At 41.9% G+C, this 25003-nt stretch overlaps 2 protein-coding genes across 3 annotated transcripts; both read left to right on the top strand.

The window, feature by feature from the left end:
- The first annotated feature begins 220 nt into the window (after nucleotides 1–220).
- On the top strand, nucleotides 221–13215 carry dnajc5ga (DnaJ (Hsp40) homolog, subfamily C, member 5 gamma a). Of its 2 annotated transcripts, XM_069724813.1 has the most exons (7): nucleotides 222–416; nucleotides 8053–8180; nucleotides 9103–9316; nucleotides 10371–10527; nucleotides 11506–11687; nucleotides 12374–12417; nucleotides 12547–13215. In XM_069724813.1, the coding sequence occupies exons 2-5, from the start codon at nucleotides 8062–8064 to the stop codon at nucleotides 11682–11684; spliced, it is 669 nt and encodes a 222-aa protein (XP_069580914.1). In that variant the 5' UTR covers nucleotides 222–416; nucleotides 8053–8061; the 3' UTR covers nucleotides 11685–11687; nucleotides 12374–12417; nucleotides 12547–13215. The 2 variants fall into 2 exon arrangements, with proteins under 2 accessions (XP_069580916.1, XP_069580914.1); XM_069724815.1 differs by lacking the exon at nucleotides 11506–11687 and having other exon boundaries at nucleotides 221–416.
- Nucleotides 13216–17717: 4502 nt separating this feature from the next.
- Nucleotides 17718–24391, top strand: trim54 (tripartite motif containing 54; the record flags this gene model as incomplete). The annotated part of the gene is made up of 5 exons (XM_069724817.1): nucleotides 17718–18058; nucleotides 18982–19160; nucleotides 21458–21647; nucleotides 23589–23684; nucleotides 24158–24391. Coding segments are annotated over exons 1-5 (894 nt in total), but the record flags the coding sequence as incomplete, so codon positions are not given.
- Nucleotides 24392–25003: the final 612 nt, after the last annotated feature.

The following is a 25003-nucleotide window of genomic DNA, read 5'->3' as shown; positions in this document are numbered from 1 at the left end:
AAAGTCTGTAAATGCTGTCAGAAAATATGACGACGATAGTCAGTACATAAAACGTAAAACTACGCTTTTGTCTCACAGGTAGCTACTAGGATTGTCACGGGCTTGAAAAAGGGGGCGGACTGATTAAATTATGATGAGCTGTTATTTCTTCCAGAACGGCGGATTTTGTCCGAGACCCCTTGAAAGCACCATCCCTTCATTTCCTGGAAGGAGGAGCCACAACACAACACACACACACACACACGAAGCGGGCGACCCGGCGGCCACAGCAGGCTACCCGACACCTCCGCCACCGGGGAGCTTCCGTTCAACCGCGTTTCTCACCCGTTAAAACTGGGAGTCGAGACATTAACACCGGATGCCTCTATGATCCAGCTAACCTCACAACGAGATATACAGTGTTCAGTTCGCGCAAGGTAAGGCGCCGCCACGAGCTTAGCATTTTAAGGTTAGCTTTCTTTTTAGTGGGGAGGGGGGGGGGTAGCTGTCACGGTCACGTACGCCGAAGTCCATTCAAAAAACGGTCATTTTTAGAGGAATCGGTTGACGTGCGTCTCGAGCAAAGCGAGGGTTCAGCGCACCGTCGCGGTACCTCGCAGCTATGAAGCCCGGTCCTCCGGTTCAGACGTCGCGCCCCCAACAGCGTTATAAACACCGTTTTATTTAATGTCCCTGTACGTTTGGAGGGCGGTGGCAGCTGTCGGTCCTTACAAACACCAACGATCAGGGCGCTTTTCTTTTCTTTTTTTGTGGGGATTTTCTTTTTTAAATCGCTCGAAATGAATTCGTGTAAATGTGTTCGGCGTGTGCCGAATTGAAAACCGGCCTTTCGTCGACGTTGTGCAAAGATCGGGGGACAAAGTCCGCGTCCGGGTGACGAGAATATATTAAATTAACCAAATTATAAATGCAGCTTGGTCTTCACGCCACAGCCGCTGGCTGCTTCAAAGCTAGTAGCTGGTTTGCTTTATGTAGCAGGGGGGGGGAGGGAGGTTGGGGGGGGGGGGGGACACAGATGTTTTCAGTACATTTTATTTAGGAAGTTTTTGTTGTTGTTGTTTTTTTTTTATCCTTTTAAGTTGCAACGTGTGTCGTTTTAAAAGTTATCTATGGAGGGATATGAAGAAAGATACCTGACGGGGAATAAAAAGGAGAAATAAAGCTATAAAACGTGCTCAATAATAATAATAATAATAATAATAATAATAATGAAGAACCTGGTAACCTGTATTTCTGAATGGCCCGGGGTAAAATAGAAAGTAGTTCTGGTGTGCAGGGAGATTAGTGAAGGATTAAAGCTCCACAAGGACGAACAGACGACCATCACGCGGGTTTCCTTCCTTCATCACACGTCATCGGGATCCTGAAATCACCCCCACGTGGGCATTTTATTCTGTTTTTTTTATTCATTCAGGTTAGCTTTTTTTCTTTAGGCAAATGTCCTGCCTAAAAAAACAACAACAACAACAACAACACCCACCACGGAAAATAAAACCCCTCCTGAGTCCAGGTACCAGGTCTTTTCTGTTTTTACTAAGGCGTGATCTAATGACCTAATGATGGGGAGCAGAGGCTGCTCTGCCCTGAATTTAACCTCACAGGTTGTCTCTAGGTGGTCACGAGTCCTCCATCATCACAAATCAAATTCTGAATATATATTTTGACTATTTTATGTACAAAAAAAAAAAAAAAGTCCTTTTGAAGAGCTGCTCTGAATCCCAATTATTCTTTTTATAATGTGAATGTGTGTGTTTACACGTTTGATGCGGGGAGCAGATCAGTAACTGATTTGACAGACCTTTTTTTTTGTTTTTTGTTGTTGCTGTTATCGCAACAGTATTTAAAACATAAACATAAAACAATAATAATATTCAGAAAACGGTGGTGAAACAAAGCTTCTCGTGGCTTTGCTGCACCTATAGTGTCGTAATGGGAAGGAAAAGCCTGCAAATCTGTTGAACGTTAAGTAAATAATCCGAAACAAAATGAGTTTGAGTTGAATTATTAAGTGGTGTTATGAGGAAATAATCAGCATACCCAGACAGTGAGGTTGGTTAAACCTGCTTATGTTGTAATAATTACAGCGATTAAACCTCTTTTCTTTTCCCCCCACAGTACAAGTTTGACTCATTTGTTGTTTTTAAAGTAATTACCACAGAAAACCAGGGGAAAGGTGAAAGGTCAGATGACTCCATGACAATGGTTACTTTCCTTGTCAGCGCGTCCCGGAGTTATTTTCTTTCATAATCAAATTGATTGGTCAGTGTCATAATTTCTCATTAATATATTGTATTTTCTTTTTTTTTTTTCTTTGTGCAGCTGTCAGCTGGAGTTTATTATGATAGAAAAGTAGGAAAATGTCAATATTCACATTTTTAGAAGCCCTTACCTGCACATTTTTGACATTTTTTTTGCTTTAACCCACTGATGAATCGGTTATCAGTAACTTTGTCAGTTGCGTAGTGGATTAATCAATTTAATTTAATGTTGGTGTTAAAGTCTTATCAATCCCGTGTGTTGGAGGTTTGGTACTCGGCCTGAGAGTCACGTCTTCCTGTCAGACTAAACTCAGGGTTTAAAAAAAATACAGTGATGCTGTATGTTCCCTACTTTTTTTTTTTCTTTTTGTTTAGTTTGAATTTAACGTTAAAGGTCCACAAAGTGCAGCATTTAATTCGTATGAAACTGGACAATTCGGCTTTTAATTATAATATTCATCAGACACTGAACATCAGCCGTCTGACAGATTTGAATTTTCTTGGCCTCGGCTGTCGCACACCTTAAGAAAGCGATTTTTTTAAATTTTATTTTTAACAATAAAGACGCCTATTTTAAGACTGCAGAATATCTTAAGAGCTGCTGTCCTCACCGAATGAGTATATTCATGTTGCCCGCAGCCTTCACATGATTTTTCCCTCATTTGTTGGTTTTTGACAGGCGCTCTTATCTCCAGCAATAAAAATTTTTTTTTTAAAAGACGCTTTATTGAGCTGGCACGAAACAGGAGTCAGATGCTTTCAGGTTCTTTGCTATTTATAGCTTCTTTCTTTTCTTTTTTTTTGAAAATGATCATTTAAGTACTTCTAAATCTGGATCTGAATAATAAACTAAGAACTTTTCCAGCCCAGGCTCATTAATTTCTCTTTATGTTGGTAGATTTTGGCTTGAAAAGTGATTTTTGATAAACTGCATGTAGATTTCTTCTGTTTTAAGCAGCTTAGTTGGATGTTAAATACATATTTTGTTAGCAGTCTTTCGGTCGGTGCAGGTCAGGGTCTATTTTGCTGAGGCAGTTTTTTTTTTGTTTGACTTGTCTGTTTTGGATTTTTTTTTTAGATTCTCCCTTTTGCCATTTGCAGGTTATGAGTACAAAACGGTCTAAATAGAAGTCATTGTTAACTGCATACCAAGTTATTAATATTAAGAATACGCAAAACAATGTTTAGATCGGTTTTATCACTGCAAACCTGCGAGTGATGTCTACAAATTTTTTTTTATCTGATGCGAAACACATGCCGTTAGCTATAAAGGTGTTTTTGTGTCTTTATTATGCAAGCAAAAAACAAAAAAAAAAAAAAAAATTTGAGAGCACATTTTTCTCTGCAATCAAAAATCAAGTTTGTAAGAAAAAATATATGAACTGAGAATGAAATTATTTGCATTTCAAACAAATTCTCTCAGCTTTGGTCACAGAATTCAGCGTTTTGCTTATGAAAGTAAACGTTCAAAAAACGTTTGCGAGTTGAGTCGGATGTAGTGGGCGGGACATGCGCTGAAAACGGGGCTTTTTATTGGTGGTTTAACTTAAAAAAAAAAAAAAAAAAAAATTCGATTGCAGTGCGAAAACATTTGCTCTCAAAACCATTTTCGTTGCACAATAAAGGCACAAAAATAGCATCACATCAGCTGAGAGACGACGGCTGGAAATAAGAAAAAGGCAATTAAAGGTTGTTTTTTGCGTCTTTTTATTACGCAAGCAAAGAAAACAGCTAAAAAAAAATAAAATCCCAGTGGATAGTTGAATAAATCTCCGCACTTCGTAAAGACTCCGTCTCCAGAGACAAAGTCAAAAGGCTCTTTAAAGCAGCGCCGTTTGAAAAGTCTGCAGTTTGTGTAATTAAGCTAATAGAGCCGGCCGGGCGACACCCGATCGATCGACCCGCAGTCTGACGAGTGCAGCGCGTTTCACGTTGGAAATATCCAAAGGCTTTTTGCTTCCTCCGTCCGGTGGATAGGTGGTTGTTGTTGTTTTTGGTGGTTGTTTTTTTTTGGGAGAAGTGTTTACATCGACTCCAGCAGGAAACACCATCTGTTCCTGCAGCGTTCTCCATCGCCGAGGAATAATGTTGTCCTTTTTTTTTTTCTTCTATTTTTTTGAACTCATCTTCTCAGGGTTCATTTCAGTCGTTTTGTCGTGTACTGCCCCGACCGATGTTTATTATGGTTATCAATACATCTGCAGTTTATTTCCCCAAGAAATCAAATACAATTTCTTTTTTTTTTTAAATTGGGTTTTTAAAAACACAATAAAATTGTGGAAAAATACAAATGTGCTGCAGTGTTAAATCCTCCCGTTTGAAAAGCTGGAAGGATCAAATCTTCTTTTTGAAAGATATTAAATGGGTTATCTGGCGAATAGAAAAAATATATTTTTTAAATCTTCTTTTCCAGACCGTATGTCGTTACAATGGAGCAGCGATAAACGTGTTATTATGCAATCTGTAATATTCCTCCAGCAATCCAGTCTGGCAGATATAATGTTACTTTTCACATATTTACTCATTTTTATACCTTTTTAAATGTCGACAGGAGCGTTCGCTCTAAAATATATTTCCATTCCGGTGAATTTTTATGCATTAAAACAAATTATTGCACAATCACAGAATAATTTCCACCCGGTTTATACATTTTTTTTTTTTATTCTTCCCTTATTATTCACTTGAGCGTAATTAAGTGGGAGATCTTGAGTGAAAGCGTGAGATGCTGTTGTCGCTGCCATCTTGCCAGATCAAAAAAAAAAGAAAGAAAGATATTTCACAGGTTTGTATTTCAGAGCTTCTCCGTTTACATAAACTCTGAAGTGACTAATCTTTTTAAATGACTGTAATAACGAGCACTAAGACGAGGCTAACTTGAGAGTACCATCTGTTGCAAATGCATGTAAGCAGTATGAAGCTTATTTTTTTTGTTTAGTTTAGTTTTTTTCAAGGAGGGAAGCTCGTTGCTAATTGGATGAGAGACAATAGAGACAAAGCTGCTGCTGATGCGGCGCTTCGAGATACGAGTTTGATTCGGCGGGAATCGTCTCATTTTAGATGCAAAAAAATAAAATAGATCACTTTTAAAGTGCGAAAAGCCATAAAGGGAAGGCCGGTCGGCTATTAAATCAGAATTCACTCGAGGTTTGTCCCGTCCGAGAGACGCACTCAGGACGAGGATCTAAACTTAAGCGAGTCTGAAGAGAGCGGAAGGTAATGTGAGCGTACACTCGCCTGAAAGATTTTAGGGGTTTGATTTAATAAACCACATATACCACGTTTAGGGTGAAATTAAAGCACCGTGCCAAACGTTTTAACGCACTAAAACGAAACCTCAGAGGATACTTTAAAAGAAATTTAAAAAAAATGTCTTGTATAGTTTTTATTTATTAATTAACTTCGAGGAAGGATAGCAACGACGACCCTTCGGCTTTTAAAAGAGCGTCAATTCTCTCGTACATTTGCGTACAGTCTTTTCGTGTATTCCCCGGCAGGCTAAATGGTGCCGAGTTCAGGGAGTACATTTATTTTTATTTTTATTTTTTGGCCCCTGTTTTAAAACCACTCGAGAAGAAAGAAAAGAAAAACCGCTCCAGTCGGTCTCGATTGGACAGAAAATTAAAGTATCTGTTCCGGCGGGCCAGAAACGGATCGGCTCGGTGTCGCCAGAACCCGAGCACGAGTATTTGGGGGTCTGGCGACGCTCCATCGCGGATTGTTTCTTCAGCCGCTGCGTCCTAATGAGCTTAAACCTTCGGGTTCGTTCGGAAACGACCTTTCACCGGCCGGGGAACACGCGCTGGATGTTTCTGAGCGAGCGGCAGCTCTGGCCGGTTCTGGCCTGCTTCCTGATCGGGCCGGTTTGATCTGCCGAGTTTTCACGATGTATCGGAAACGATGTCCTCTGAGATGTAGGAAGAGGACACATGAGAAGGACGACGCAGGAGAAGTGTGCAGGTATTAAGATCCGGGTCCGAAAAATGAGGCCGACGCGGAAGCGTCTTAAGCTGCAATACCGCCGGGTGCCACTAGAGGTCGGATCCAAAAAGCCTCCGTAGACTCCCGTTCAACTCGTCTTTCAAAAAATAAACCTCAGACGAGGTCCTGTTGTCATCACGACCATCGTCTCGAACGTCAAATTCACCTTCGTGAGTTTCACAACAGATCATTTAACGGCAAGTTTTACATTTTCAATTATTTCCGAAGCAACTGAACCTTGGTGTGTCCTTCTGTTACATCTTCAGACCGCTAATTTCTCTTTTGAGCCGATGACATCGTAATGAGGGCTTAACATCTTAAAAACAACATCATCTGACCGATGTGTTCTTGGTTACAGGAACCACAGAAATGTTTGGGGTTCGTAAAGTTTCAATGAAACGAAACCACACGCGTACGCGACCATTTTTTTCTGTCTTTAAAACGTGAATATACGTCTTTACATTTTTTGGGGGGACAAAAGCTCACCGTGTGATTATTAATAATAGCTGCAAATTCGTCCGGCGTTTTAATCCATTTTGGGGAAATCTGCCTCGTCTGTAAATATGTCAAATAATCCCGCGTGATTAGGCCCAGATTTTGTATTGTATTTATTTACTTTCAAGGATTTCTTGGATTTTTTTTGGTTGGTTTTTTTTTGCGCTCTTCAGGATTCAGAATCTCAAAAAGCTCTTGTTTTGGCTTCATTTTTACGGCTGCCGTACGCAGCGTATTCCCTCGTTTTCCGGGCACGTTTCCCGCCGTGCGGTCGTTCGCCTCGTGTGCGTCGGGACGTACAGGCCGGACTCCGACCGGGACGTCGGCCTCCTCTGACACGGACTTGGACGGGTAATCTGTGAGATCAGCAAAATGTAATCTTCTTTAGTCAATGACCCTGTTGGCATTATTTGTGTGACGGAGTGAGAGTCGGTCGGTGTGTGTGTGTGTGTGTGTGTGTGTGTGTGTGTGTGTGTGTGTGTGTGTGTGTGTGTGTTTGTGTGTTTTCTATTAAAAAAAAAAAAAAAAAACGAACCCAAAGAACTAAGGTTTAATCATCGTAAACTAGCAGTAACTAGCGGTTTGTCAAGGATTTACCACTGACTGTATGTACAAGTGGACGTAGCCTCCGGGGTCTGAAAAATAAGGGCCAAAGCGGAAGTGCCTAAAAAGTGCAATACCACTGGAGGGCCACTAGGTGCTGGCTCCAGAAAACCACTGGTTTCAATCGTAGACTGGATATAAAAGTGTTCGGAGCCTGAAAAGTGAGTCCGATGCAGAAACCGCCTCAAGCTGCAATACCACCGAGGGCCACCAGAGGTCGGCTCCAAAAAAAGACTCTCCATAGACTGCCATTCAACTTCTCTCATGAAATACAAAGTCAATAAAAAAAGATTTCCACAAGTTATTGAAGTGTCATTCACTATTCATATTACCCTTTAACTAATTAGCTTTTTTTTTTATATATATATAGTTATTTGATATATTTACTTCTCTTCTTTATCGCTGCAGAAAGTGCTCACGTCGGATCGTATTTAACTTTTAAAACTCGTCCATTTCATTTGCCTGTGTTACACCGTGGGTTTCTGAAACTTTTTCCGTCTTCGCTCGACGACTAAATCTACACCCAAAAAAAAAAGCCGCTCCTTCGATAAACAACAATAACAACAGCAACGGGCGGAAGTTGGCGACAAAACTACTTTGGATCTTGGCTGCTGCTGCTGAGAGTTTAGGAGTCTTGCAACACGGCGGTAAGCTCGCGACGCTTGATCCAGTAAATTTCAATCTTTTTTTCCTTTTTTTTTTTTTCTTCTCTTAACAGAGGTGAGCCATGGCTGAACCGAACACCTCCCGTCCCCAGAGGAAGATGTCCACGGCCGGGGAGAGCGTGTACAAGGTGCTAGGGCTGGAGAAAGGAGCGACCGCCGAGGACATCAAGAAAGCGTACCGGTGAGACGTCCGCAGTTATTATTACTTATTGTTATTATTTTTTTGTAAAATGTCTTTAACCGTGTCTTCGGGACGGATAGCTGCTCCAGATTATCCTTTAGCTTTAATTTGCGTTAATCGTTTGGGAAACGTACCTTAACGACCCGTGGAAATGATCCTTTCAGTTAAATCGTTTATTCCGGTGTAAAAACTGTGAAACGAGTTTCCAGAACCCGATCCGACGTGGTTACTTTGCTCGTTTGGCTTTTGTTTGCTGTTTCCGACATAATGACGTCTTCACACGTTTCAGTGATATAAAACAGACACAAAAAAAAGGACAAAACTTTCAATTTTACAAGCTGGGAATCATCTAGTTTGACTTTTTTTAATCCTTGATAAATTACTTTAGTTATTAAGTCGAGCAATCGACTGGTGATTATTTCCAAAGTTGGTCCCTTGGTTTTTTTGGGCTTTAAAGTGTCTTAAAACTGTGAAACAGGCCAATTAAAAATTCTTAAATCACACGGAGATGTCGTGAAGTTGCTCGACGAGCATTATTAAATCTGAAAATGATTTTTTTTTTATCACGAGACAAAAAAAAAAGAAGCAACAAATCCTCAAAGTTTAGATGCTGAATGTTGGTGAATTTTGGCATTTCTGTAAAAAAAATGACAAAACAAATATTTTAATTCTTTCTGAAAATAGTTTGCAGTCAACTAATTCTTTTGGTTCCAATTAGAAATTGATTAATAATATATAAAGAAGTTTCAGTCAGGAGGAGGAGGAGCTTGAATTGGTGATGGAGGACGATGTGTCGCCGTGTGATGGTTACAACTACGGCGTCCCGGGTTCCCTGCGGAGGAACCGGTCCTCGAACTCACCGGTCCTCGAACTCACCGCCACTCAAACGCTTTTAACGCCTCGCCTTCTCGTCTCCCGTCAGAAAACTGGCCCTGAAGTACCACCCGGACAAGAACCCGGACAACCCGGAGGCGGCGGAGAAGTTCAAGGAGATAAACAACGCCAACTCCATCCTCAACGATGGCACCAAGAGGAAGATTTACGACGAGTACGGCTCCATGGGCCTCTACGTGTCCGAGCAGTTCGGAGAGGAGAGCGTCAAATACTACTTCCTCATGTCCAAATGGTGGTTTAAGGTTCGTTTATTTGATTGGATTTTTTTCGTATCTTTGTGGACCGGCGTTCCCACGAATCAGGGAATTTCAGAGAATTTTAAAAACTCTTTTCCAGACAGCCAAAGTCAAAGAATTTGATCATTTCTTTTTTTTTTATATATCAGGGAATTTTGTTTTGCATGTTTGAATTTGATCAAAATGTAATATTTTCCGAGGATGTAGCTGTAACGTTAGCTAGCTAGTTGTTGTCAGTGTGTGTGTTTGGTAGCGTTCGTGCTCGCTGACAGAAATACAAAAAAAATTTAGCTTGTGAGATAATTACCGTTATTGTTAGTTAAATTCTTTGCCTCTTTAATCAGTATGTTTTTAATTTCTTTTAATATCACATCAGATTTCTTTTTTTGCAGAAATGTTTTTTGGTTTTTTTGTCTACTCGGCACAACGGCAGCATGTTTTTTCTGTTTATTAAAGGTCGTGGAAATTCAGCTTTTTAGTCTGAAAGTCAGGTGAATTTGACATTTGACTTCCTGATACACTTTTTAAAAGCTCGTAAAGATTAAAAGGTTGAATCTTCATCCATTTATAAGATTTATATTTATTTGTCACTTCACGTTGAAGGCTTTTTATAAACTGCAAATGCAATATTGAAAATTGTTTAGGTCCAAAAAGTAACAACAGATCTGGAATATAAATGTTTTTTAAAGCTCATAATGTTTTTGTTGACACTGTGTCAGAAATGATGCATTATATTATTATTTCTTGTAGTTGTTTCCTTCTAAAATGAGGAAAATCCCAAAGGAAAATTTCTCTAGTGTCAAAATCGTATTATTACATCTTAAAAACAGACTCTTGGTTATGTTCACGAGTCATAAACATGTTGCAGCGCTGTTAACTTTCTAGAAATCACATCTCTAATCTGGTTGAAAAGATTGAATCATCCTCCTCCACCCCGCCCGCTATTTTCTGAGTTAAATTTTTGGAGATAAAGATTAAAGTTGTGTCTGAATTCCCCCTGCTGGTGATTACGTGGCCTTAAACTCTGACCGCCACCCTCCCTTCGCCCCTCCCTCCGCAGGGCATGGTGCTGTGCTGTACACTCTTCACCTGCTGCTGCTGCTGCTGCTGCTGCTGTTTCTGCTGCGGGAAGTGCAAACCGCCCGACGACGACGACAACTACCAGTACGTGGACCCCGAGGACCTGGAGGCCCAGATCAAAGCGGAGCAGGACGGAGGTGAGAGTGCGTCGGGACCCGAGCAGAGTGGCGCGAGAGCGCGTCGGGGCCCGAGCACCGAGTGGCCGAGAGCGGGTCAGGGCCCGAGCACCGAGTGGCCGAGAGCGGGTCGGGGCCCGAGCACCGAGTGGCACAAGAGCGGTTCGGGGCCCGAGCACCGAGTGGCCGAGAGCGCGTCGGAGCCCGAGCACCGAGTGGCGCGAGAGCGCATCGGGACCCGAGCACCGAGTGGCGCGAAAGCGCCGTCGTTATTCAGGCGGTTGTTCTTCTGTTATTTATTCTTCTCCCTTAAGATTAATCGCCTGTTTCTGGCGGCTTTGACGTGCTCGGAAAAACTCACTAAAGTTGGAACCGCGACGTCAGTCGTGGCGAAAGTCTGAAGTATTGTAGTGGGCGGGGCCAAATGGCTCGCTAGCCCCGCCCTCCTAAACCACAGCCCCGGCCGGCTACGTTTACCGAGATGCACGAAATTTGCTGGACATGTGTATCACACCTGGATGAACAAAAAAAGCACCTCAACTCAACAGGAAGTTCCACCATTTAGAATTTAGTCACCGTTTTTGGGCGATTCACACACGTACTTTAATTCGATTTATAATTCAGGAGCGGGAAAAAAACGGTTGTGTTTCATGTTAATGTGCACTAAACTGAAATGTTTTGCTTTGTGACTGACTGACTTTTTCTGTGTATTTATATGTAGAGAATGCAGGGCCCGAAAAACAAAACAAAAACTGCATTCGCATTGATTCATGCAGTAAATAAATATTAAATTATAAGATGCACAAAATTAAGTTTACACAATTATTCATGGGGTGAAAATAGACACTTTTTTTTTTTTTTTTGGGCGTTTTTCCTTGATGAGACAACTTCTTCCTTCCTTTTAGGAAAAAATAAATAAATAAATGGAAGCGGTGGATTTCACGCTTCTCTTTTAACGCTCCAGGATTATCGGTGTTTTCGTGCTCCCGACCCAAACAGGTAACGCGGTAATCGTAGTCCAGCCGACATCTAACGTGGGTCCAGATGGCCCAGAAGGCCCGAGTAAGCCCATCCCCCTGCCCATCATGCCCATCGCCGCACCTGAGCCCCGGCCGCCGACCTCGGCCGGCCCGGCGGGGGAGGAGAACCCCGGCGAGACCTTACCAGAGTCGAAATGACTCGTAAGAGCACGTCTCGATTTTTTTTTAATTATTATTATTTATTTTTATGTGTCGCATCGCCCTCCATATTTTTTATTTTTCCTGTCTTGTCACGGGAAGCCGTCTTCATCCTCGGTGTTTTATTCGTTTTTTGGGTTTTTTCTGCATGTCAGCTGCCTGTCTTTTGCTTCCTCACTCATCCGTAACAAACCGCTTCCTGCTGTCCAATTAGCTCACGCACGTTTGTTTTATTTTTATTTATTTATTTATTTATTTTTGCAGCAAAACCATCACGTTGTCGGAGCTTGTCTCGTCGCCCGCATGTCTCCTCGCAGCGCTCTCCGCCGCCGGAAGACGAGTGTGACTCGTGTCGTCGAATATTCGCTGACGTGACAGAAATGGCTGCACGTCGTCAGATCGCTGTTCAATGTGCATTTGTCGCTTTTTTTTTTCTCATTTATTTCCAGCTTATCTTTGTCTCGTTGCACCTTCAAGACTTTAAGATAAATAGTTTTTATTTCTGATTAATTCACCTCCAGCTCTGTTGTAAAGTTTTGTTTTTTTGCCCCCTCCCCGCCTCCCTGAATCCTGCATGTATTTTAAAAAAGATGTCTTTTTTAATTTATTTTTTCGGACCTGCAATGACAGTTTTTGGTTGTTTTTAGCGTGTCGACAATGAAGTTGCTGCTTTTCGTCTCCTCCCGCAGGAAAGTGACGGCGTGGATGAGCCTCAACTAGCAGGAGCAGGAAGGTGAGATACTCTGGAGGTTTTTTTTTTAAAGACAAATAAAATAAAATACACGTGAGAACACCCGAAGGCGGCAAGTTGGAGTTCATGTTTCAAAACGTGCAATAAAGTGAAATATTTCCTCCTCTTCAGCCTTTCGAGACCCCATTACGATCCCGCCACATCCGCCAGCCCGCCAGAGACCCGGAGAACCACCAGCCCACCGTCGCCACCACCCGGCCGGCCGGGCCTCGGTCCTGACCCGCCTCCGACCGACCCGGTCGACCCGACCGGCCACGCCTGTCGGGAGGGAACTCCAAATTACACAACCTCCCCCGCCCCCGGTCTCTTCATCCAAACCCCGGGCTGGACGTGAACTCGGCGCCGGTCCAGTTAGAACCGCCGGGTTCCGGCTTGAACTCCTTCTACTTTCATCCCATTTCCAGAACCGACAAGGAATCGACGCCGAGCGGAAAGACGGCGATAAACATGACAGAAAGGTGATCCTCGTTATTTCTCCGGACCAGAACTGGAATCTCTTCCTCTGTCCGAACCTCCATTTTTTTTTTTTTTTTTGGACTCCCTCGGTCACTATAAGGAGCTTTTTTGGGTTGTTTTTTTTACTACTACATTTCTCTCCCTTTAACTTGCGTTGGAGTTTCCCCACAAACGGAGGTCAGCGCTAAATTTGGAAACTCCGAAATAAGACCTGACGACGGCGGCGTGGAGTACGTCTTTTTGTTTTGTGTCCTTTTTTTCTTTCTTTTTGTCCAACGTTGCACTACCATCCTCTCAAACTTAGTTCTTCATGCCAAGTCTGGTGGGGGGGGGGGGGAGGAGGGAGGATTTAAAACAAATATTCCTCTTTCAAAAGGAGGCGGAAAGCTGTGACGATTCGCTTTGGGGGGGGTGGGGGGTGGAGTTTCGTTGCTTTTGATGTTTAAATGTTTGAGCCCAAAAAAAACTGAAGATTTCCGAGCTTCGACGACGTGCATGCGTTTCCCGCCGGCTGCATGGGACCCTCGTTGTACTGCACTGGACCCACGAAACGTGGGACGGACTTCCTGCTTACACACACACACACACACACACACACACACACACACACACACACACACACACACACACACACACACACACACACACACACACACACACACACACACACACTCGTTGTCGTCATGTCTGCGTTGTAATTGCGCTCCGTTCTTGCGTCGAACCGAAGCCAACGGCTTCACGTAGCCATTCAAAACTGGACGACTGATCCATTAATTCTTTGCACCATAAATATCAAACTTTTCTCCGATTTTTGCCTCAGAGTTTAACGGTACCTTGGAAAAGTCAACAAACAGCAAACTCCCGATGCAATTTCATTTTATTTTTTTTGTCGCCTCTACGTTGTCGTGCATATCGTACACGACGGGTGAAACACGACCTCGTCACTCTCCTTTCGCAAAAACCTCCAGTGAATCCGGATCCGTGTTTCTTCTTAACCTTTCGAATTGTGCAATGAACACAGCCACTATAACACTAAATCATAAAACACTAAATACATTAGAAGGTTTCAGTCGAGATGAAGTGTGTGTGTGTGTGTGTGTGTGTGTGTGTGTGTGTGTGTGTGTGTGTGTGTGTGTGTGTGTGTGTGTGTGTGTGTGTGTTGGTGGACGCTAACAAAAGGGTGCAAAAGGACGAAGGAAAGGTGGGCAAAAAAAGCCTTTCGCCGAGATGCAGAACTAGAACATATAGACGGGTTATATGGGCGAGCATCAGTCTGAAATCTCGGACGGGCCCATAAAAACGTCTCGCATTCACAAACTACAGTTAAAAACCAGTTAAGACGGATTTGGAATAGTTCAACATTTTGGGAAATATAACTTGTTCATATTTTCAGTTTATTTTTTTTGTATGAACACGTTGACTGCGGAGTTTGAGGTGCTGGTTTGTGCATTGTTGTTGCTAATCTTTCTAACCTTACGCTTATTTGAAAGCTTAATATTTATTTTAGTGGTATTGACACAACCAAACAAAACAAAAAATCCAAAAAATGTTGAACTGTTCGATTGGATTTCACTATTTTAAAGTTGAAGAAAAAATGTGGAGGAGGGAACATTTTGCTGCCATGTGATCTTCGATCTTGAACATTGTTTACTTGTGGAAGAAGTTGTGGAAGTTGATGTGTTGTGGAGAGTTTTTTAGTCCAGTGCTGAGTACTGTTGCTCGTAGGTCTTTTTTTAAGCCCATTCCTTGTTTTGTTTTTGTTTTTTCTCCCATGATAACTAAAGGCCGGCGTATCCGTGTGTAAAATTTAAACACATTAAAACTCATCTCAGCTGCTAAAACTCTTCAGTACCGCCTGTCGAACTGCAATAAACTAACACGGAGCTCCGCGTTGGATCATTTTGTGAATTACAAACTGCTCATAATTTGAATCGTGGCGAGTGTCTCCGTCGCTTTGTCTACTCTGTCTTTTGATGGATTTACATATCAGCTTGTCTGCAAACTTAAAGGTCATTTCATGTCATATTTTTTTATTGTTTGATAGCCAAAACTGGAAAAAAAGAAAGAAAAAAAAAAAAGCATTTCGTTATGAATTCAATTTTTGTCTCGCAAAAATGAAATCAATTAATTCTTATTGTGATGAAGCACTGAAACACATTATTTATTAAATTTTTTTGTTGTTGTTGTAAATAACTCGTTAAAACAGCAAAATAACAGAGTCTTATTCATTGACATGTTTTATGAACTGATTTAACAGTGTACATACATTTTTTTTTTTTTATGTCTCAGAAACCCATAATTTAAATTTCAAATGACAAAAAAAGGGGAAATGACTGGTGGGTCAACTTGGATGTTAAATCAAAATTTGTGTGCTAAAAGCTGTTATCGTGACGCTAACGTTCTTCCAGAAGCGGATGACTTTTTGTTAACGGACAAGTTGACCGGTTGGACAATCGACCAGAATTCCTGTTTTTGTCTTTTTAAGAGTGACAAGAAAAATAATAAATTCAACGTAAGAGTAGAAAACATCATGATGGAAAAACATCCAATCGTTGTAGCTGAGGTTTTTATGTTATTGGGTGTTTTTTTTTTTTTTTTGGAGGGGGGTGGGGGCGGGGCTTGTCACTCACTGTTGTGGTTCCCCTGTGGATGATGTGTAAATGAGTTATTAAACCAAATAAAAAGGGGTTTTTGTAACTTCCTGTCTGTCTTGTATTTGCTTGTGAAATTGTCTCAACGGAGCAGCGTGAAGGATTTAGTGGCATCTAGTGGTGAGGTTGTAGATTACAATCTTTAACTTCAGGTTTGTTATTATTATTTTTGACCTTATTTTAGTTAATGACACCATGATGACTTGTGGAAAACATTTATTGACCTCATAGGAGTACATTGGAGTTTTTTTCCCGGCTCCGGCCCCTACTGGCCGGCTGTGGTATTGCACTTTAGGACACTTCTGCATTGGCTTTGCTTTTCAGACTTGGAGACTACGTCCATTTTTATATACAGTCTAGGATTAACACGTGGCATCTGGACGAGAGAGCAGTTGTTGTTGTTGTTGTTGTTTTTTACTGAAGATATAAATCTATACAAAATAAAGTCTTAAAACTGAAGAGGAAAAATTTATCAATTAATACACATTTGATCTTTGCAGCAGCGGCATATAAACTACGTGGGATTGAGTTCGGATTAAATTACTGTGCAGCTTGTGTTCCTGGCTCGTTTGTGTGTTTTTCTAACGAGATATATCAAAGAAAAAGTGCAGAATAGGCGATTGGACACGCACACACACACACACACACACACACACACACACACACACACACACACACACACACACACACACTCACGCACACACTCACACACTGGCTGCAGCATGAATGACTGTGTGCTTACTCTGCTGCAGGGCTCCCCTCCCCGAAGCCTATAAATAGCCCCGTAATCCCATTAGAAGCTCAGTCTGCTTAGCCGACTCCATTCCGTCGATTGGCGAAATACCTCGTGTGCTTTCGGTCGCCAGGAAGCGACCTCGCTTCTCTTCTGTTGTGGAGGTCGGAGGGCAGGAAAGTGTCTCTGGGTCAACCGTATCGGGGTTGTTTAAAAATCGCATCTTAAAGGCTCTCAATTGAGTTTAGTTGGCTAATTTATTGTGTGATTGATCAGTTGTTTTACTTCTTATTGAGGCCGGCCTACTTTTATTTTTTTTTTTTAACATACAAATATTTTTCATTACTTATTTTGTTTTTTCTGGTGCTAAATACCTCAACTTTTTATTGGCTAATTAAACAGTCCATTCAGAAAGGTACTGAGGATATGTTGGTTTTTGTTTTTGGTGTAGCTGTATTTATTTTTTGTTGGTTTTTTCTTGGCTCACGTTTCTCCCGATTCTCTTTCTCTGTGTGCATGAAAATAAAACTGTGCATGACTAACCATTTATTTTATTTTTCCTCTTTTTCCAAGACAAATCTGACCATAAAAGTCACTATTACAAGAGTAACGTGATTAAAAACGAACAAACGGCGTGCAGTATCTTCCAAAAATGTGTTGAAAGTCTATAAATATCCATCTAAGATTAAATAAGATATGTAGCATTGGTTTGATTTTTTTTTTTTTTTTTTATTTTTTTTTGGGCCATATTGGAAAAATATTATTTTCAAGATATTGAATTTTCTTTCTTTTTTTTTTTACCTTAGCCTCCAAAAGCTACATGACACCCAAATAATGTAAATCTGAAAAGAATGGTTAAGATTTTCAAAGTTTTTATGATTAAACTTACATTTTTATGAGTATTGTACAATATTTTTTTCCCTCAAAAACACGCTGAGTTTTACTCTGAACAAACGGAGGATTCATTCACGGCCTTGAATCTTCAAAACAATCCGTCAAACCTTTCAGAAAATCAGCCGACTTTTATGTAAAAAAAAACCTAAAAAAAACGCTACGTCTGTTCTCACTTTCTGAATAGAGATGCTAAGTTTAAACAGACCTCCGAGTGAAGCAATGCACCTCGTTGTTTATGCCAAAGTGCTAATGACCTCCAACATGGCCGCCAGGGGTTGCATCACATCGTCAGGATCCCCCATCAAACCCCCCCCCCCATCCACCTACCCCCCTTTTCTCCCCCCCACCTCCCCCCTCAACGCCTGGACTTTCCAAAGGTCCGGCTGTTGAACACAGTTTATTTAGACAGTAACCCGAACCAGAACAAACTGGGGAGCTAAAAATACCAGCAGTCAACAGGCCGGCTGCTGTGGGACTGAGACCAGGTGGGGTGATGGGGAGGGAGAGGGGGACGGGGACGGGGGGGGGGGAGTAAATGGATGGACAACTGCTGAGGGAGATGGTGTAACAGCTCGAGCAAAAAAAAAAACAACAAAAAAGGCAAGAAAATACGGGGAAAACCCAACAAACCTTTCGGGCAGGACGGTTGAGCCGGATCGTCTCCGTCCTCTCTGACGTCCCACTCGCCGAAGCGATGAACTTTGCCCTCGACTTCAAGCCCCCGACACCGGGCAGCTCCGGGCCCGGTGCCGGGGGCGGCGGAGCCACCATGGAGGATCTGGAGAAGCAGCTGATCTGCCCCGTGTGCCTGGAGATGTTCTCCAAGCCCGTGGTCATCCTGCCCTGCCAGCACAACCTCTGCCGCAAGTGTGCCAACGACATCTTCCAGGTGAGGCGGCCTCAGACGCTCCGCCGTTGTTTTTAGTCTTTTATCAATTTTAAAGGTCCAAGTCCACCAAGCAGTCCTCGGAAGCTGGAGCGCCCGGAGAATTGGCAGCACATCGACATTAGAAAACCCGCCCGAAAAGTGTTAAAAATGTCCTCAAAATCCACTTTGCTCTCTTTTACCGTTACCATAGCAACCCGTGTTAATCATTAGTCCTGGATTTATCGGTTTCGTCAAATGTGAGCAACCGTACTTCAAAAGCTTTTGTCCCAAATTGTGCTAGTGTAAAATATTTTGAAAAATGTTTAGTGTTGTTTTTTTTGTTTTACTGTTTTAATGTTAATTTCTATTTTATATTTTGATGCACAAGATTATTTTTCTTTTGAACTACAAAATGAGCGACAAAACGGGTCAATTTGGTCTGAAAACTTTCCTATTGATTAAAAAAATCGTGCACAAAACAGGTCAAATGTCCTTTTTGTTGGTGTGTGGACAGATTTCTTTGGTTTGTTCGGATTTTGGAGTCTTTGAAGAGTCTGGAAAGGAAATGTGTTCAGAACACGTTTAGTTAAATGTTTACCGAAGGTTGCTCTTGAGATATTATCTTTCATGAAAACAGGTGATTAAGCTCTCTGATTAAAATGTGTTAATGATAGACGAAAGGAAAGAACATGATGTTCAACCACACAAAGCAAACATTGGCTGGATGGGAATTTCACTTTTTACTCATTTATGTATTTATAAGTTTTCATCACCAAATGTGAGCAAATCATAGACAAACTTTTGTCCCAAATGTTTTTGGTAAATATTTTATGCATATTGATGTAAACTTCCATTCTTTTATATTTTGTCGTCACTGGATATACGAGTTGGACCGGACTCGACTTAACGCCTCTCCTCGTTCGCACTTTTCTTTTTCTGCCCAGTCGGCGAATCCCCTGTGGCATTCCCGCGGCTCCTCCGGCGTGCCGGCCGGCGGCGGACGCTTCCGCTGCCCGTCGTGCCGCCGCGACGTGGTGCTGGACCGCCACGGAGTCTACGGCCTGCAGAGGAACCTGCTGGTGGAGAACATCATCGACATCTACAGGCAGCAGGAGTCCTCCAGGTGAGACGACGACACGCGACGACACTTAGTTTCAGGTGATTAAACACCGATTGAAAACATAATTATAAATATCATAAAACACCTCTGCCAATAGGTCCTCTTAAGTCCGACTTATTGGACGAGGGGGGAATTTAACAAAGTCAAAGAACGGAAAGATGATTATTGAACGTTTTAATGAAGCCTGTCATCATTTAAAAATAGTATAAAATTCAACAGGAAAATAAGCGGCAGGATATTGTTTCCTCCTCCCAACCCTCCTAACCTTAATGTTGTAGTAATGAGAGACTGCCAACAGAGGGCGGTGTTATATTCTATTACTGCTCGTTCACGGGCTTCTGACTGCAGAGCTGCAGACTCGTGGGCAGCGTTCTTGTTTTTTTTCCACAAATTAAATTCACAGTAACGAGAACCTCATAATGACAAAATGACGCATGCTTAAATTATCATACGACGGGATTAACTGTCATTTCCTGTGTTTGGTTTTTTTCACGTCACACATTTTCTCTCCATGTTTTCTTTTCATTTTTTTTTTTTCACACAAATATTTCAACCAGCCTGGAAACACGTGCAGCTTCTTGATTTTGTGCGTTACCCCGAAGGGACCGTGTGGGAATTCGTTTTTTTAACATTTTGAGGCGCTGGTTGATGATTACGGGCAGATGACGTGTCTGTGAGCGCGCGCAAGGCATGCTGGGAAAGGTGAAGAATGTCAAAAACACTCAAGGACAAAAAAAACAAACTAAATCAAACAAAGAAAAGAAACTCCTGATTCTTTCACAGGTTTCTCAAAATAAGTTGTGGACAGAAAGACCTTAAAAAAAAAAAAAATCAAAACTTCCGACTTCCAAATATTCACCAGTGTCTCACCTTCTGTGACCTTTTTGCTTTATTTTTTTATTTTCTGCTGTGTTGTGGCTTTAATAATTCAGCCGAGCAGGCGCCTCGAATCCGACCGTACCTGTCTTCGTTTTGCTGCTTATCAACGAACTAACTAACGTTTAATTGTCCGAAGTCTCTTTGCGGCTTTTGCATAAAAAGTAAAATGTCGAAGCCTCTTCAGTACATGCGATTTCTTAGTGTGCACACTTTACTACAGCTGATTTTAAAGTCATCCTTAATTTGTCACCTTCACTTCTGAAATAGAAGCTTTTAAAATGAGGCATTCATCAGAAAACAGCAGGACCGGAGTCCCCTTTTAATATCCGCGTGGGCTGGTATAGATGCGATCGCACACTAATGTTTTGTAACTTGTAGCTTCTCATCATTTATTTCACTCGGTGGAACATAAAAAAAAAGACATATCATTACTTAATCATCATTTCTGTCGGAGACGCCCACGTCAGAACACAAAAGGACAAATTTATTGTGTTTGAAATTTGGCTCCTGCTGAATCGGATGTTCAGAGTGCCAGAACCATCAAATGTCCGCGAGAGGTTCTGTTTTAAAAAGAAAAATAAAAAGAAATAAATCGAATGTCTGGCGGTGATTAATCTGGAAGAAAAATGATGTAAAACCACACAAAGAAACCTGGAAATATACTTGTTTCACATCCTTTATTCCGATAAAAAAAAAAAAAAAAAGGCCAATCTTCCTTTAAGTGCTGCTTTAAGGGGGAAACAAAATAAAATACTTTACAATCGGGTTAACCTTCAGACCCATTTTTGGACTCAATTTAGCCATCGGCGACGTGTTTCCAGTGTCGGGCCTCGAAGAAAACCTTGAAGAAAAGTCCAGCATGTCAGGATTTTTGTGTTTTTCCTACGTCGACCTAATAAAAGCGAACTAGTCCAAAAAAAACAGGCTCCTAAATCCAGATGTGGTTTCAGATGCCTTCAGAAGAAATACCTTCAAATGTTTTCTTTAAGGATAACTTAAAACGTATCCTCGAAAAAAAACATCTTTGGTCTGAATTGTATCTGTTCATCGAACCATTTTTGAGGTTAAACAATTATTGTAAATTTCCCGTAAAATGAATCTCCTTACATGATCTATGTGTTTCCAAATCGTCCGGTGGTGAAATACTAGACAGACTGGACTCTCCCACAAAGTTTAAACCAGACAAGTGAACAAAATGATAGAATTTTTTTTTCTATCATTTTGTTCTGTTGTCTGATAATTTAAAAAAAAAGAGTTTTATCAAACAAAACTTTTTGTCATTTTTAACACCTTTGAAAGATGGATTTTAAGGACTTAATTGCCAATTTTAAGGATAACTAAGATGTAAATGAAAACTTTTTAAGGGTCTTAAATTGTACTTAGCTACAATCTAAAATCGTCTTATTTAAACTCCTTTGCAGGCTTGTGAACGTGAAGCCGGAGCAGCAGCAGCAGCAGCAGCAGCAGCTGACGTGTGAAGAACACGAAGAGGAGAAGATCAACATCTACTGCCTGTCCTGCCAGACACCGACCTGCTCCATGTGCAAAGTGTTCGGGCGACACCGAGACTGCGACGTGGCGCCGCTGGGCAGCGTCTACGTCAGACAGAAGGTGAAAGAATCGACGAGCTTTTAGTAAATCCCGCCGGGGAGGGGGGAGGGTGGGCTCTAAAAATCAGACCACAGAACCGTTCCCCGCTTCAGTTTCCTTCGCTTGAGTTTAGTTCACCTCATTTCACCCACACCTTTTTCTCACTGCATTTCATCCCACTTCACTTGAGTGTCCGCTCGCTCTGAACCCCCCGTTTCGTTGGACTCCGCTTCACTTTACTTCACTCCGATCGACTCCGCTTCACTTTACTTCACTCCGACCGAATCCGCTTCACTTTACTTCACTCCGATCGACTCCGCTTCACTTTACTTCACTCCGATCGAATCCGCTTCACTTTACTTCACTCCGATCGAATCCGCTTCACTTTACTTCACTCCCATCGACTCCGCTTCACTTTACTTCACTCCGATCGAATCCGCTTCACTTTACTTCACTCCGATCGAATCCGCTTCACTTTACTTCACTCCGATCGACTCCGCTTCACTTTACTTTCGATTTTCACTTCACAATCTCACCGCTATCGTTCTGGTCGTTTTCCCTTTGCTGCCCTCCGCTTGACTCTCCGCTCCTCTGCACCCACATTTGATTCCACTCCACTTCACTTTACTTCGGTTTTCCCTTCCCGTCACTCCGCTTCATCCTTACATCACTGTTCTTCTCATCGTGGGCCGCTTCGCTTCCACTCCGCTTCATTTCCGTTTGTCTAATTTCGCTGTCCCAGAGAGCCCGCTGCTTCAGCCGAAGCTCGTTTTAAAGGTCAAACGGCCGCCGAGTTCACCAAATACTGGAAACGATAAAGTCCGTGCCTTAAAACGGCGGATGACGACCTTTATCGCTCCGTCTCTCGTTTCTATTTTTAAATCTTCCTTCTATTTCCTTTCCTGTTTGAGGTTTTAGAAATGTCGTGACAAAACGAGACGTGAAGCGATCCAACACGTACGTTGTTATTTCTCAGCGATATCGGACGTCGTTCTGTGTGCAGAGTCGAAGCAGAGTTTGCGTTTTCCGTCACTCGGACACAAAGACGGGGCAGCGAACGCATCGGTGTTGTCATGCAGACGGCGGCGGCGGCGGCGACGGCGGCCGGCGTTTTATCGAGCAGTTGGCTCTTGTTGACATTTGGCCGCCGGCCTCTCCATCTCTCACGCTCGTCTCTGAATCACTCATCTGAAATGTAGATGAGGCCCAAGGGAGGAGTTGTTGATCCTCCGTCTTCGAGGCGGAAAAACAAGAGCTTTTGTGATTTATTTATTTATTTTTTTCATAATTTGGCCCACGCAGAAAGTGCGAATGTTTGCGATAATATATGACACTTTTAACGGCGGAGTAGCTGTAACAGGCTATTTAAAAAATGTGCGATGATGTCATGAGACACTCGAAGCAGATGACTCATGTTGTTGTGCTTGGTGGTGTCAGGATTACTAACGACTCCTCCAGCAGCATCCGCCAAATCGCTCTTTTTTTTCTTTCTTTTTTTTTTTAATAAGAAAAGAGTTTGGTAATCTGCATGAAAACACAAACGCTGACAGACTTTCCAGTCGCTGATACAGAAAGTGTTTCAATTATTGATTTATCGAGTGAATATTTTCTCCGTAAAATGTCAAAAACGTGACGTGACAATAAATCGTGTTATAATCATGACATCATAAGTTTTTAAAGGTGTAGGACTCCAGTAAATAAGTAAAAATGCGGTGATGATTCTGAAATGAAAGGTGTGTAAATTCTCTTCACATTTTCTTCGCCATCAGCAGAACACCAAAAAAAAATAATAAAGCAAATCAATACGTCCTTCTTAGATGAGATTCGAGGTCACGACGAGCTGCTGGTTCATTTATTAATACGTGATTCAAACTCATTAGTTTTGTTGTGTTTTTTTTCGAGTGTTTTCAGACGATGGTCGTTGCTTGAATTAATGTCGGAGACTCTCTGGATGTTTTTCAGACGGAGCTGAGCGACGGCATCGCAGTCTTGGTCGCCAGTAACGACCACATCCAGGCGGTCATCACTCAGATGGAGGGAATCTGTCGCACCGTAGAGGTGAGATACACACACACACACACACACACACACACACACACACACACACACACACACACACACACACACACACACACACACACACACACACACACACACACACACACACACACACACACACACACGCACACACACACACACACACACACACAGGAGGATACATTTTATTTCTAGCTTATAGAAAATGTGAGCTTTCATGTTTAAATAAAGCGTGACACTGACACGGTTCCCTCCGGTGGACAGACGGGTGTATTACACGCTTTCGGTGAGATTGCGGGTTGCATACATTTACGTGGTAAAACAATCAACATCAGTTCCTGAGATGTCGGAGCATCACGACGGAAAAAAGTCGACCTCAAGGAACGACGAAACTTTGTCTTTTGTTTTGCAAGCGTTTTGCGGTTTTAAAAAAGAAAAAAAAAATGTATATATTTTCAAAGACCTTTCGTTAAATGTTCCTCCCCGCACTTCAGGAGAACGGTCAGCGGCAGAGAGAACAACTCGCCACCCGCTTGGACGGCCTGGTGGCCATCTTGGAGGAGCGCAAGCAGCAGCTGGTGGGCGTCATCACCCAACAGCAGGACGACAAGCTCAAACACGTCCGATCGCTCATCCGGCGGCACAGCGATCAGCTGGAGGCCGCGGTCACGGTGGTGGAGTCGGCCATACGGTCCACGGAGGAGCCGCTCGAGGCGCTCTTCATACGGGTGGGTGAAACTGAAGTCGTATCCATGTTACTTTTTATATACGAGCATTCGCAGGCTTTTAATCACCAAAATCATATTTTAGACGACATGCTATAGTATGACTTTTTATCATATTTTAGAAGACATGCTATAGTATGACTTTTTAATCATATTTTAGACGACGTGCTATAGTATGACTTTTTTTATCATATTTTAGACGACATGCTATAGTATGACTTTTTTAATCATATTTTAGACGACATGCTATAGTATGACTTTTTAATCATATTTTAGACGACATGCTATAGTATGACTTTTTTATCATATTTTAGACGACATGCTATAGTATGACTTTTTTTTATCATATTTTAGACGACATGCTATAGTATGACTTTTTTAATCATATTTTAGACGACATGCTATAGTATGACTTTTTAATCATATTTTAGACGACATGCTATAGTATGACTTTTTTATCATATTTTAGACGACATGCTATAGTATGACTTTTTTTTTTACCCGAAAAAACCTAAAAATGCTTAATAATTCAGTATGTTGTCTAAAATACGAAGAATAAGTCATACCACAGTATGTCATCGAAACAGTCGTACTATAGCATAACTTTTTCATCGA

The sequence above is a fragment of the Brachyistius frenatus genome, unplaced genomic scaffold, assembly GCF_029030835.1.
Source record: "Brachyistius frenatus isolate BFR_SWC_R1_liver_20210118 unplaced genomic scaffold, ASM2903083v1 Contig_396, whole genome shotgun sequence".
Classification (NCBI taxonomy): Eukaryota; Metazoa; Chordata; class Actinopteri; family Embiotocidae; genus Brachyistius; species Brachyistius frenatus.
Note: the sequence above shows the minus strand (reverse complement) of the source record. Positions and strands in the feature narration are given on the sequence as shown.

Excerpts from the sequence above, each read along its gene's own strand:
- dnajc5ga (XM_069724813.1), top strand. The coding sequence starts at position 8,062 with ATGGCTGAACCGAACACCTCCCGTCCCCAGAGGAAGATGTCCACGGCC. Across the intron at positions 9,317-10,370 it reads TGTCCAAATGGTGGTTTAAG|GGCATGGTGCTGTGCTGTAC; the intron begins GTTCGTTTATTT and ends CTCCCTCCGCAG. Across the intron at positions 10,528-11,505 it reads CAAAGCGGAGCAGGACGGAG|GTAACGCGGTAATCGTAGTC; the intron begins GTGAGAGTGCGT and ends CGACCCAAACAG.